This window comes from Diadema setosum, chromosome 20 (genome assembly GCF_964275005.1).
Source record: "Diadema setosum chromosome 20, eeDiaSeto1, whole genome shotgun sequence".
Lineage (NCBI taxonomy): Eukaryota > Metazoa > Echinodermata > Echinoidea > Diadematoida > Diadematidae > Diadema > Diadema setosum.
In genome coordinates this window covers 34,782,285-34,796,166 of record NC_092704.1, presented here as the reverse complement: position 1 = coordinate 34,796,166, position 13,882 = coordinate 34,782,285, and the positions used below count along the sequence as shown (strand labels likewise).

Here is a 13,882-nt window from a genome sequence, read left to right as displayed (position 1 = left end):
ATTTTTACTGGCGGCCCATTGCTTCACTGATGATACCCATTGTTAACATGCCATCATATACTTGTAGCAATAGTCTGCATACTTAGCAAGCAATTGCACTGATAGTAAAAGGTGCCTTTTGGCTAGCTAACCATGCCTTCTGTAAATTCACCAGGCATCCAGTAAATTTGCTGTCAGGTTACATGATTAAAAAATGGATTTCCACCAAAAGATCTGTCCACCATGCTGCAAACTAAATGATGCACCTGTTTTGTTTTGTTTTGTTTTGTTTTTGTTTTTCATGCATCAGTAGGAATAGTGTACATACAGTAACTACTGAAACAATTCCATAGTTACATTATGCACACAATTCCTACTGATGTACTCATACCTATACATCATTAGTGTGTTGTCTCTTCATGATCAAGCTCAAAAAGTCTGTTCAGGAGAATGAATGTTTATTATGAATTTATTTCATGTGAATGGCCACATCTGCACCTACTACTCATTTGAAAGAAATGCTAAAAGAAGAGAACCAATGTGGGCACCGCATTCCATCATGACCATTACATCATAATCCCTCACATCACAGCAACTAGCCCACTTCAATTTCTCATCACAACAAAATATTGCATGGTGTGAAAAGGTACTCCAAAAATATGTGCTGCAATCACCTCTCTTATATCAACTGAAATCAACTCAGTACAATCTCTTAAAAAACAAACAAGGTCGTACGAACATCGCATACGTCATTGCATTAGTTACATTGAACACTAGCAAAAATCTACAAATCTGATCTTGTCTTCATTATTTTTGCATCTTCTTTAGCAAACAACAGACATGTACACAACAAATATATATAGATATATATTTTTCATCTTTTTTAAATATACAAATCATGCCCAAAAGTAGATTTCTATTTTCTTCATTTATCACAAAAATAACTCATCTACTCTTTATCAAAATGGGGAGCAAATCTAGAGAGATGTAGAGCACCAGGCGTGTCGCTCGTTTCCGCTGCTTGAGCTCATTCTCCCTCATCTTCCCTCCTCATCCTAAGCTCGGGAGAGGCATCGCAGAACTTTGGCCACCGGTATCAACGATGCGGGGTAGCAGAGCTGGGGAGCACGGGAGAAGCATCCTTCCTTTTACTGATTGCAGACTCGACAAGCAAACAAACAGGGGAAAAACTGGCTGGCAAACGACAAATGTTCGATAAAACCATGGAAGACTGGATGGTTGAAGCTTGACTCATGACTTTTCTTCTACCAGCGGCCTCACGATCCCATCTGCATGGAGATATGAGGGAGCAACAATACAACAATGGTCCATTAATCTTGGTTTAATATACACTGATCCTGAAGGCAGATCCTGGCCAAGCTCTAGGACTGTTCACACATATTCATCTGTTCAGGCTCTACACTTTGCAAACTCTACATCAGCTCAGCATTGGCATTTTGAGTCAGAGATATAGAGGCATATGAAAGGTCACACATGTGTGAAAAGCTAGCATCAAACAAGGAAAGATTTGCACCAACAATTAGAAAGACTCTGGCTTGCCTCATGTCTGCCTGTAACCACTGGTGGGTGGAACTGGTTCAAATCTTCATAGACTGTCCAAACACTGCAGGTTGGTTCTGGCCAGCTGCGTTATCTTCACCCTATTCTTTATTTTATTTTTACATCACACTTATCAAAATCTGCAAGCCTTACATGCAAGTTTCTGCACCAAGGGGATTTTAAAGTACAGATTACCCAAACATAACTTTTTATCTACTTCTCAAGTGGCAAGCATATCTTAATGGTTAATTTTTGGTGATATCAAATCTTCTTTTTCAGCAAAAGGCACAGAACAGATACAGTAACTAAAACATTCAAAGAACATCTCAGAATTTGAGGAATGATTTCATCTCTAAAGAAAAGATATATGACCAAGATTTTGGCATCTACAATTTTCTAATCAACTGTTCAATGGCAGATACAGCAAGCGTGAATGAGCATAAGCTGCCTTGAATTCTTTTAATTTAAATTTGATCCACTGTTATCAAAACAGAACAAAAATTTGCCCCTCCCCAAAAAAAAACAAAAAACAAAAACAAACAAACAAACAAACAAACAAACAAAAAACCCACTGGTAAATAGAGCAACAACATTCATCATAGTGACAGGAAAACATCCTGTAGTTGGCACTGTGTCCCTTCAGTAACTTTTCCTCAAATGTGTATAAACAAATGTCTTTGACTCAGTTTAAATGCATTAGATTGGCAAGTTCACCTTTACACCAACCTAACATCCTACAAAAAATAGTTGATGGATGAGATGAAGAGGAGGAAGTCATCCTAGTTTGTTCACTGAAATCACCACGAAAAAAACCAAACATCTTGCCTTTCTTTTCTTGCCTTGCCTTTCTTTCCAAAACATTTGTCAGAGATTATCTTACCCATGTAGACTCGGATGATGGCCTCACAGACAAACTTGTACTGAGCAGCGGTCTGGATGAGCATCGGTCGTTGGTCCCGCATCGTCCGGACGATGTCCAGTGGGTAGACAGGTTCATTGGCCTCAATCAGGCACATTGCTGTCTCCATGGTGACTAGCACACCTGTCCTCCCTATTCCCGCGCTAAAAGGTCATAAGTTAGAAAAAAAAAAGCTCTAAATACCCATTTTTTTTTTTCTTATTTTAGCAAGTTCAGATTTACCTGAAATAACTACATAACAGGAATAATCTTTTGTTTCAAGTTTATTTCTTTTTATTTCACTTTGAAATCAAAGTTCCATATATTCAACAAGACCACTGAAAAAAAAAGAAGAAGAAAGCAAACTACCATGAAAAGTTTATTGATATTACTGGTATAATGGCACAAGTTGCCCGGCTAAGACAACTTCTATGCTTTATCATAACGGTATCTTTTCTCTTTTAAAACCACCTACCTGACAGGAATATTGACACTGTCACTATACTAAAATGAGAAAAACAGAATAACGTTTTGCAGATACACTGCCTTCAGAATTTGTAAAATTGAATGCTTTTTGATTAACAAACATTTTCTATCAAAATTGCTAGATACAGTACTTGGCTATATTGAACACTTTGCTGCTGTCAGGTGGATGTGCTGGCAAACAACATTTATAAGGATTACATGAATAACCATTACATCACAGATGCCTCGTAGGACTGGGGGGCTGATTGGGCCCTCCCCCCCCAAGATCTTGGCCGTTGACCACGTGATCGCAAGGAAAATTGGCACCCGCGTCACCCACAAGGTAATCGACAAAACTGAATAGGTAATTATTTCACAAATATTCAAATTTATTTTTAATGAATTAATTACGCTAATTTATGCATGAATTTTTAAAAAATGGCTGTAAATCTGTAATTAAAGGTAAAAAACTGCTGATTTTTGGTTTAGGTACTCTGTGTAGGATTCTTATTGAATGTACATTAAAAAAGACGGCGGTATCAAAATTTTTTTTCTCATGTATTTTATTGTTTTTAAAATTTATTGTGTGTTTTTTATTGTTTATTTCGACTTTTTGTTTTTTATTGTTTTTTTTTCGATGGAAATCATCGGCGACACTATTTCGATCATAAACAACATGAAATTGATTGATTTTGATCAGTAAAAGTAAAAAATAAAAGATATATTTATGAATTTTGATCAGGAACAGAATTTGCATTGGACTTGTACATGAAATCACGTTTTTGAGCAATTTTGGGTCTGACATGCACTTACAAAATATTGCGTAACTTCAGAACCGCGTACCCGGGCGTCGCGGCCTCAAAAGTTGCGCAAAACTTAAAAGAAAAAGTCATAAAACATCGCGGCGCTAGATTTTTACGTTCCAGATTTATCGCGAAAAATGTCGAGGGGGGGCCCAAAAAGCCCCCCCCCCCCCCAGTCTTTTTAGGGTCAACGCAGTGAATTTAAAAACCGACATGCATGTCAGTACAAGTGACCTTTTTCTGCCTGTGCTCAAAGGGAAACTATGAACTGGCTTATTAGCGCTTTCGTAATAGAAACTTTAGTAATAAGCACTTTATAAATGATATTTATCATTATTATGAGTAGCAGTAGTAGTGAGTTTTGCCACAAAGTGCTGGATTTGAAATTTGGTATTTCAAAGGTGAAGATAGTAAATTGGGATGGGTGTCTACAAACACTCTTGCAGGTGGCTTGACTCTGGACACTTGATTCTCCTGCAATTACTACAGCAAGAGGGTCTTAGACACAGGTTAGAATTAGGTAAACCTTCATGGTAGCTGCCATCATACGGGTGAATCTGTGAAATTTGAGAGAATCTGCCCAGGAAGGGTGTCTGGGCTCAGTACTGACCTGCAGTGGACGATGGTGGGAACCTCCATGCCCACCCTACACTGTCTGACCCGCAGCACAAAGTCCAGGAAGTCGGAGGAGTCGTCCGGCACACCGTGGTCCGGCCACGCCACATACTGCATCTGGAGGACCACTCTCTCCTCTTTTGTCTGCAGGTGAGGGGTGGGGCAAGACAAAAATTGTAGGAAATCTAATGCATTCAGCATCAATTGGTTTTGGGCCATGAACAAAAAATTATACATGAATAAGTTACACATTTGTGTCTACTTTGCACAACTTTATGCAAAAATTTAAGAAATGACATTATTGTATGGAACAATTTGACCACTCAAATTTGACCTCTAATCCACATCCATGGATCACCATGGAGACAAGAATGAAGGTAGAAACATACCTCTGTGTTGGCAATGATGAAATCCCTGTAGGCAAAGGACGGTGTCTCGTCGCAGCGTGTGCAGCGGATCTCAAGGTTGGGACCAAACTCGAGCGTGTCTTCATAGTCTGGCCAGTACTTGTGACATTTGACCTGGACAGGCACACCAAAGAAACAAACAAATATTGAGTCATCAGATTTAACACAAATTAAACATAGAGGAGACATTGCCTCTCTCAAACTCTATTGCAAGTCCTTTGTCTTTGACACTTTGAATCTAATGGCATGAATCAGACATCAGTTATTATGACCAATGTGTTTAGCAGTGGCAAACATGAACATTCTCTTGTTTCTTTGCTGTGATAAATGCATGAGAACAATAGCTTTAGCTCTGATGATTTGCAATGAATCATACCAATTCATTCTTGGATGACTGTGATCAGAAAAAAGGCCAGGATCTTACTCATCCATGAAAGAATCTTCAGGGTGCAACACAAACCAATGAAGTCTGAGTTTCTCACCATACAAACCATCCAAGAACACAGTGAGGTGGTAACATTGCCTTATCTACCATGTTGAATATGATTACTCTTAACCCGTTCCTTCCGCAACTCTCTGAGTGCCTTTAATGCCCCCAAACGAGATTCTTTTCGCCCGTCGACAGAGAGGCACACAGGTTGGTAATACAGCTGTTTGAAGGCAGTCAAGCGGTTCATTGTGTCCCCCTTTCTACGGTCAACTACATGTGCCCGTGAACAATGGAAATATCGATCGGGTGCGAGGTATGAATAGAGCGTGCGCTGATGAGCTCTTAGAATCTTTTGTTCTACGCAAAACCAGGTACCTGAATGAGGTGACTGGGGTCAGCGAACCCGCATTTCTAACTGATCTCAGCCTTGATCATTATGTACATGTTCGTACGAGTTTACAGCAGAACAAGCAAAACACTAAATCAGGAAAAGGTACATAATACTGTAAAACCCCCTTTTTTAAACAGCAGGAGAACAAATCCTGATAGAATAAACTCTGATCTTTTTATCAAACCCACTTTTCTGAGCATTTTAACACAAAGAAACATGGATTTAGGTCACTGAAGCAGGCACCCTTGTCTTCATTTTGGGAACCTGGTAAACTAGGTTCCCGTATATCAGTTGCTCCCACGGGAACCTGGTAAACCAGGTTCCCGTAAGGAACGGGTTAATATCAACATTTCATCCAAACCTAAGAAATAAAACACCATCCCCTCCCCCATTCTTCACTCATGCTGTTCAACCCTTTCCTACCTTCACCATTGTGTTGTTCCTGATCTAAAATCTCAAGTGAGGTTACCCACTATTCATCTTCATCATTCACAGGTTGCCTCCTATTATCCTTGGGATCATCACTGACCCACCTCTGCCTTTTGTCTGTTCAACCCCTTGCTTTAATCCCCCTCCATACCTGTATGGCCCCCTGCCTTTGATTCCCAGACTACCCCTTTTGTTTTCTTTGTTCTGTGTCCCTAGCCCCTCCCAAGTCAGTGCATGCTATGTGTAATCCATATATGTGTGTGCTCACTTACTGTATATGTTGGTCATTTTGCCTCTGACAAAGATTCTGCTGAGATCAAAAGCTCAGTCCCATTTTGACTCAATCAAACATAAGAAACATCAAAATGCCATCATGATCTTGGGGTACAATTCTACCGACACATCTACCACTCTACTCTTCTGAATTTACGTAACCTAGCTTAGAACTTTGTGTGGAATTGCACTCTGAGATCAAGATATTCAAACTTGACCAACTGGTGGCTTGGCCAGTAATACAGCGTACTTACTCTTCCCCTTTCCACATTAGTGGTAAGCATGACGATGAGTGTCGACTTCTGTTCCCACACCATGTACCAGAAATCCGAGACAGTGTTGGGAAGGGGCCCCTGGGCTGCTATGTACCTATTTACTAGACTTGAGCCAGGGATTTCCATCTGTGAGAAAGGAGGGTTAGGATACAAGAAACATAAACAATTATGCAAAAAGGAATACTCAACATTGACTACATGGACATTTTGTGAGTGAATGAAATGGAATGGCATGGAAAACAATCACTACTGTAATTGATAGCAACACTGCGGACTCGTTTACAAAATTACACATTAATGATACAGTGATACAAGCGTAATGAGTTGCAATTAAGAGAAACATATGCATGTAAATATCACTACCCTGATTTTTGATTTAGAAAAAATCAGTAAAACCAGCTGGTGTCATTCTTTGACATGTATTCAAGTATCACTTTGACTCTGCAAATATGATTAAGTATCTATGATATTTTAAATGAGTTGGATACCCAGATAATCAATGCCTTAAAAAAAGAACAAAAAAGATAAAAAAGCTTTTTTTTTCTGTCTTTGTGCAAAAAACAAACATCCATTACTACAGAAATCAAAGATTAATGTCCTTTCCACAGTCCCTACAGATTCAACCTTTTCTAGGTTGGCTGCAAATGTACTAAACATCAACCGCAAATTCCCCTCTAACCAGATGCTGGCTTTAATACTGAATAATTGTCGACTGTGCTTAAAATGCATTGAATTATCCTGATAAGAATGTGGTTATTTTGTCTAAAACATTTCTTTACTTTGAAAGTTTACTGATAAAGAGAATCATAATGCAAGAAGCAGAGCAATGATGATAGAAGGAGAAAGAATTGGTGTTGAAGTCATCACGACCGAGTTGTCCAGAGCCTAACTTTGTTTCTCACGCAGTAATTGAGTGCTCACAATGAGACACCAGCACATAGTGGTTAAGCCCTGAGACTGTCCCCATCCAATCCCATGAAGACAAGTGTGTGGTACACTGTATCATGTTGTACTCTATGTCACTATACAGCACTGCTTGCCTACTGGGTGCTCTAACTGGTGAAGGCTTTGATGATCATGGAGCTCAACTGATCACAATTTTTATCTTCAATCAAATAAAGTAACAAGTGTTTTCCTATTGGCATGACATAAGAACCAACATGGTCCATCCTCCAATCTTTACCAGTTTCTTTTATTTTCAGCTCTATAAAATACCAGATAAGACCAAACTTCCTTGAAGAAAGAAAAATATGTTAAAAGTTTGAGAACTTTAATATAACCTTTTTGAAACAAACAAACAGTCACCACTGAATAAAGAGCATGCATAAAAAAAATGCAATTCAAACAAAAAACTAACCTTTCTTATTCTATTTTTTATGTATGATTTACATTTGTACTGTGATTGAACGGGAAATGTAACATCTAAAGGTATTCAATCACTGCCTGAAGAACGTCTGGATAATTACATAAATGTATGAAACATGTGTTACTGGAGAAGGAATATTTGATATACCATAACAGTCACCATGAGAAGAATTGATGTGATTCTCTTTAACCCACTGAGGACGAGTCCCGAGTATCCTCGGGCAAGTGTCTATGGGAAATGCACGTTGTAGCAAAATCAGCCCATCCTCAGCGGGTTAATGGACTAAGCAGAGGAGAGCACATACCCAGCGTGCCCAGATACCTGGAGAAAGAGATACGTCTGTTCTCCGATTGCGGTAACGGAGTGTTTTGGTACTCACATTAATGAGGTTTGCATTGATGTAATCTCCCGTGTCGGCATCTTGTAAGATGACTCGGGTTGCATCGTCTGCATGAGGGAAACAGAAAAAGCAATAGGATGAATTGGAAAACATGGAGAGACAGAGAAGATAGGAGAAACAGAAAGTAAGAGAAGGAGATATAACAAGAAATGAAGAGAGAGAGAGAGAGAGATAAAATGAAATAGATAAAAAGAGAGACAGAGAGGGAGAGAGAAGAAGAGAGGAAGGAAGAGAGAGATTATAAGAATTGGATATATAAAGAGAAAGAGAGAGATTATTAAAATTGGATATATAAAGAGAGGGAGAGAGAGAGAGGAAGAGCAAGGAAAACAGAATAACGAGCCACAATAGGGAGAGAACAGGAAATTAGAGAGAAAATATATCAGAGAAAGAGGAAGAGAAAAAGAGACAGTGAAAGAGAAAAACCAACAAATTTAGATTCTCAGAGAATGAGAGGGTGGGGAAAGGGAAAAGGAAAAGGCAGTTCATATATAAACATTTATTGGGTATAACAAAAGGAAGGAAGAAGGGGGTGAAAAGTGATGAAACATGCAGGAAATAGGTGGAAAGAAAAGGGCATTAGAGGAAAAAGACCAGATGGCAGTTCTCAATTTTTGGCCCATCAATGCAAAACATAAATACACAGTATGTGTCTCTGTGACTCCACAATGTTTTAGTTCCATTTGATTGCCAAAAGCCATAACTCTCGAGTCATATATTTGTAGTTAGGAACTCAGACAGTGTACACACATTTGATAGACTGATGGCTAATCTGTTAAAAATAATTCACAATTGTATTGCATCTTTATTTCAACTTTTTGAAATGCATTTCTTACAATACTCACATACATGTATTAAGTAGGATCATCTATAATTCCTTTAAAGGTCCCATCTTAAACTAGTGAAATATTTTTGTAGAAACTGTTCTTCATGTATTTTTTCTATCTATACAAAATACAATTATTCATTACATTTGCATTCAGAGCCATTTAAATGCTTTGTTATACCACTAACAACAATATAACAACATAGACATATATTGAGACAACTATCAATATCATCTATATAGTTGGCTTCTATGTTTCACATTGTTTGAAAGCAGTATACTCACATGGTGATATATCTCTATATCTGTTCTTGGCAATATTCTCTGCAAGTCTGCAAGCACCCATCGTCATGCCTGGCTTTTTCCTGTACAATTGCTGAAAGACAACACAAACACACAATTTACCACCTGCAAATGATTTCCTAAAGTAACTTTGTGGAATTACAGTGCGCAGGATAGCATGTGCAGCGTTCATCAAGAAATATGGTCGAAGCACCAAATTTGACATTAGGTACTGAATCTGCTGTAGAATCTATACATACATGTATGACTCTGCATCTTTCATCTTTCTCAGCAGCGCTATTTGATTATTGATACATATGTGAAATGATGTCAAAAACTGGCAAATAATTTGAGCAAAACTGTGAATGAGATTTGTCAAATAACACATATCCTCTCTAAAGGAAATGTGGTTCTCATTAAAAGATCCTGCCAGCCACATCATCATCATCAGATATTGGATTTGGTCAAGAAAACTTGAAAAATTCTATTTCCTGATTTCATTTCATCTCTCCAAATGTCATCTGCATTATGTCAGAGACTGATTAAAGGAACTGAAGTTCCGATCAAATCTCCTTCCTAGTCGCAGTGTGTGAAGATCTTTAAGACATGCACAGCTATGCCTGCATCTACTTCCTTTCCTTCCATGTATTCAAGGATGAACTCTACTCATCTTTACCACAGTGATGACATAGGTGGATACTTGGGGTAAGCAAGACCATATTGGTATCACTGCTCTGATTGCTGCCTTCCTCTTCTTCTTTTTTTTTTCTTACAACCAGTGACTTCTTCCACACTGAATTTCTTTGCAATTGGCTTTAGTCTTTGTGTAATGTTGCTTTTTGCACAGATTGAAGGGGAATGAACCCAATATATATGTGGACTGAGTGAGTGCATCAAAATTGGTAGAATACATTAGTGAAGTTTGAGGAAAATCGGATAATCCAATCAAAAGTTGTTAATTTTTTAAGTTTTAGTGGTACCATCCCTTGATGAGAAGACTATAACAGTTTGTGGTGTCACTGCAGAATGATACAAAGAAAATATAACTTAGAGAATTCCACAAAATTTCATTTCTATGAAAAGCACACTTCCTTTGACTTGCTACTGATGTACATGTATGCTGAGGGTAATATTATTGACCCTGCTTTTCTAAAAGAGGGAAGTCAATTGCTCTTTCATTATGCTACAAATATGGGAAAAAAAATCATAACTTTTGAATGGATTGACAAATTTCTCTCAAATTTCACTCATGTGTCCTACTAATATTGCTGCATTCACTCAATCTACATGTGTATTTGGGTAAATTTCCCCTTTAAATAAATACATGCTAATCCTGTTTCTATTGAAAAGATATTCAAAACTACCTTGCTTTCTCACTAATCTGAATTTATTCATAATGGCTAATTGCCCTGTCAATGTTGTGTCTCAATTCTAATCGTTTTCAATGTCAAACACTACGTCATTGGAGTGGTGTCTCTCAAAAGTCATGGCCCTAAACCCATGGCAAAACAAGCATTTTTCCAGGAAAAGTCTGTTGTGGTTTGGTTGATTATTCTATTTGGACTTCACATGTGATTCACAGCCACAATATTATGTGAACCACACACAATTCATTCATCTGATTTCATCTACAGGATAATCTAATAAAAGGTTTGTTTCTCAATGTCACTGTGTGAGGGAGCTTAGGTTGCAGTTCATGGAAAGCCAAGCTGACGTCAATCACAAATTAAAGATGAAATCTCATGAAACTTCGGAAGGTTTAAGAATTAGGACTGCGCATATTACAGGTAAAACATAGTTTCCATGTCTGCAGAAACTGTTGATTTTTCACTCTAAAATGGAGATATACAAGTATGCATAGGAAATATGTGAAATAATGCGGAGATAACACAATTGCAGTTGGGTAACGATGAAAATGTAAAATATTAGCCAAAAAGGTACGCTGACAGTATTTGAATCTGAAAACACATCTGAACATAGTTGCTACGTAACATTTTCTGATTGATTTCAAATTGGGCCATAGCAGTATCCATTGATCTTCCACACGAGAGTGAATATCGGGAAATACTACTGCTAGGGCATGATCTATCATCACCTAACATTCTAAATACCCACTACTGAATGGGGAGGGTGCTTCTGGAACAAGTCAGGTACACCGCTCAAAATTATTTTCAACTTTTGATCTCGAAATACTCCAAAACAATCCATTATCCTGGCAAATTACATCAGTTAGACAAGTTTCTTGGTAGACCCTTCTGATATTACAAGCAAAGTTCAAGTGGTGGAAGATGAATTTTGAGCCCTTTTAAAGTGGTGCTGTAACAGTTTTTTCATTGTTTTTCTCTATCTTTACCAGACAAACCTAGAGAGAAAATTGTGGAAGACTCACATCAAACTGGGCTTGTGCCATCCCTGTCTCCAGAGCTTCCTGGAGCAGCATGATGGATTCCGTCAGAGAATCGATCTCACCGTTGATGATGCGAGGACTCTCTGGGATGTACTGAAAGACGGGCTCCTCCACCTCCTCACCGACATACACTACAAGACAGACAGACAGACAGACATAACAGAATTACCTGGTGAATGCAATGCTCAAATACATGAGGATACACCAATCATTACGTGAAAAGCAAAGGTTTTACGCATGAATACACTGAGATTAATCTGTGTTGATACACCTACAGATAAAAGTTGAGAATCAGATATTGTCAAAGACAATATTTTGGCGTGAGTAATTTTTCGCGCTCGGTCGGGTAAGACAAGTTTAGTGGGTTTTTAATTCTGCGGAATCAAGATATCAACTACTGAAACATATGGCAAGCAAAAATATTCGCGTGCTTTTATTTTTTTTGCTAGTTTCCAGTTGCGTCAAATGCGCAAAAATTTCACCCTGCAAAAATGTCCACTTTTACAGCAAGATACTACGCAATTGATGAGACAGAGGAAGGTCAACATATAGAACATGGAGTAGAGCAAAAAATTTCTGTATGTAGACCACCAACAAGTAGTTTAATAGAAAGAGATAGATAGAACAATAAGAACAAATGGACAAACTTAAACACACAGAGGTGAATAGATAGTGGTCAAATACACCGACAGCGGATTGTACACGTAAGTTGATACATGTAGCTGGATTAATCGATAGACAGATATTGCATTTCAGTATCAAAATGAAAAATATGAATGTGCAGTGCCAGATGAGAAAAAAAACTTGAAAGTACACATGTAAAAACATGAAAGTGGTTAGACCCTTCTACGAAAGAAAGTAAAAAGTGTATATTACAACCTTGTGTATGTCCACAAAGCGTCAGTTTACAAGCAATAAAAAAAACAAATACCCATAGATACTTACGAGAATTTCTCATCGAAAAATAAAAGTATATATAAACAGAAAAGTTTAATAAACTTTCTACAGGCTAATCCAAATTCAATTTTCACACCTTATTATACTTAAAGATTATAAAATGAATCACTACCACAACCACGATATTCTCCAATTTTCACATTTATACTTGAAACGTGTCCAATTTTCACATTCAGACTGGAAATATCTAATTACACTACAGTGTAAACTGACTGCATGATGGCAGGCACATGTTAGTAGTCTTGTTCTGCATGACATTATTTGAATGCTGCCAAAGGTGGGGGCCTGATACCATACAACATCCTGCCTTGTGCAATCAGGTGTCATATTAAAGGGTGTGTACAATTCTGGAAGAGGTGAGGATTTAGCTTTTAACGTTTTGCCAGATATTCAGAAACCACTCTATGAGATGTCAAAGAGCATGCAATTTTATGGGGTATCAAAAGTTTATTTGATGAAAGTCAGTTTTGAAATGGCTGAGATATCCAAAAACAAGGTGAAACAAAGAGACCCTAATAAAAGGCGTGGCCTGTCGCCTTTTATTATTATCTTTTTTTGGATATCTCAGCCATTTGAAAACCAATTTTCATCAAATAAACGTTGAATCCTTCTTTAAATTACATGCTCTTTCATATTTCATAAGAGGTTTCTCATTATCTCACTTAGGAATGTTCAAAACATGAATACCCACCTCAACCAGTACTGTACAGTCCCTTTAAGCACCATTCAGCAATTTCAATACTGAACCAGTTTAAGGCATGCAGACTCCATGATTGTTTTGTGGTCTAGCCATCCGATGCTTTTATTATCATTTTGAGATACACTGTCTCTTTGCTAAGCCACTATGATCAGTTAACACTGCATACAGGGTATTTGCACAGTCACATCGGTTTTCAAAGTTACAGATTCTTTTTACAGGTGAGCATAAAATAAAATAAAAAATTCTGGTACACAGAGGATGTTTGTTTTGAGGTCTAACCACAGTATGCTTTCAATATCACTCTGGAATACATTATCTCTCACATTACCAAGATTGGTTTACACCCTACCTATAGATTGTTTGCACATTAAACAAGTTCTCAAAACTACATATTATTTTTCAACTTGAGCTTGAAATTA

General features: G+C 37.8%; 1 protein-coding gene across 1 annotated transcript in view; it reads right to left on the bottom strand.

Moving 5' to 3' along the window:
- Positions 1–260: 260 nt before the first annotated feature.
- LOC140243636 (tyrosine-protein phosphatase non-receptor type 4-like) overlaps positions 261–13,882 on the bottom strand; it is a 99,007-nt gene continuing 85,385 nt past the window's right edge. The window contains exons 17-24 of the mRNA XM_072323300.1: positions 11,789–11,937; positions 9,403–9,493; positions 8,271–8,338; positions 6,505–6,651; positions 4,710–4,841; positions 4,316–4,464; positions 2,420–2,601; positions 261–1,268 (exon numbers count right to left, since the gene is read on the bottom strand). Of these exons, the coding sequence (XP_072179401.1) occupies positions 1,231–1,268; positions 2,420–2,601; positions 4,316–4,464; positions 4,710–4,841; positions 6,505–6,651; positions 8,271–8,338; positions 9,403–9,493; positions 11,789–11,937 (956 nt within the window). The 3' untranslated portion in view covers positions 261–1,230. The remainder of the gene's footprint in view (positions 1,269–2,419; positions 2,602–4,315; positions 4,465–4,709; positions 4,842–6,504; positions 6,652–8,270; positions 8,339–9,402; positions 9,494–11,788; positions 11,938–13,882) is intronic.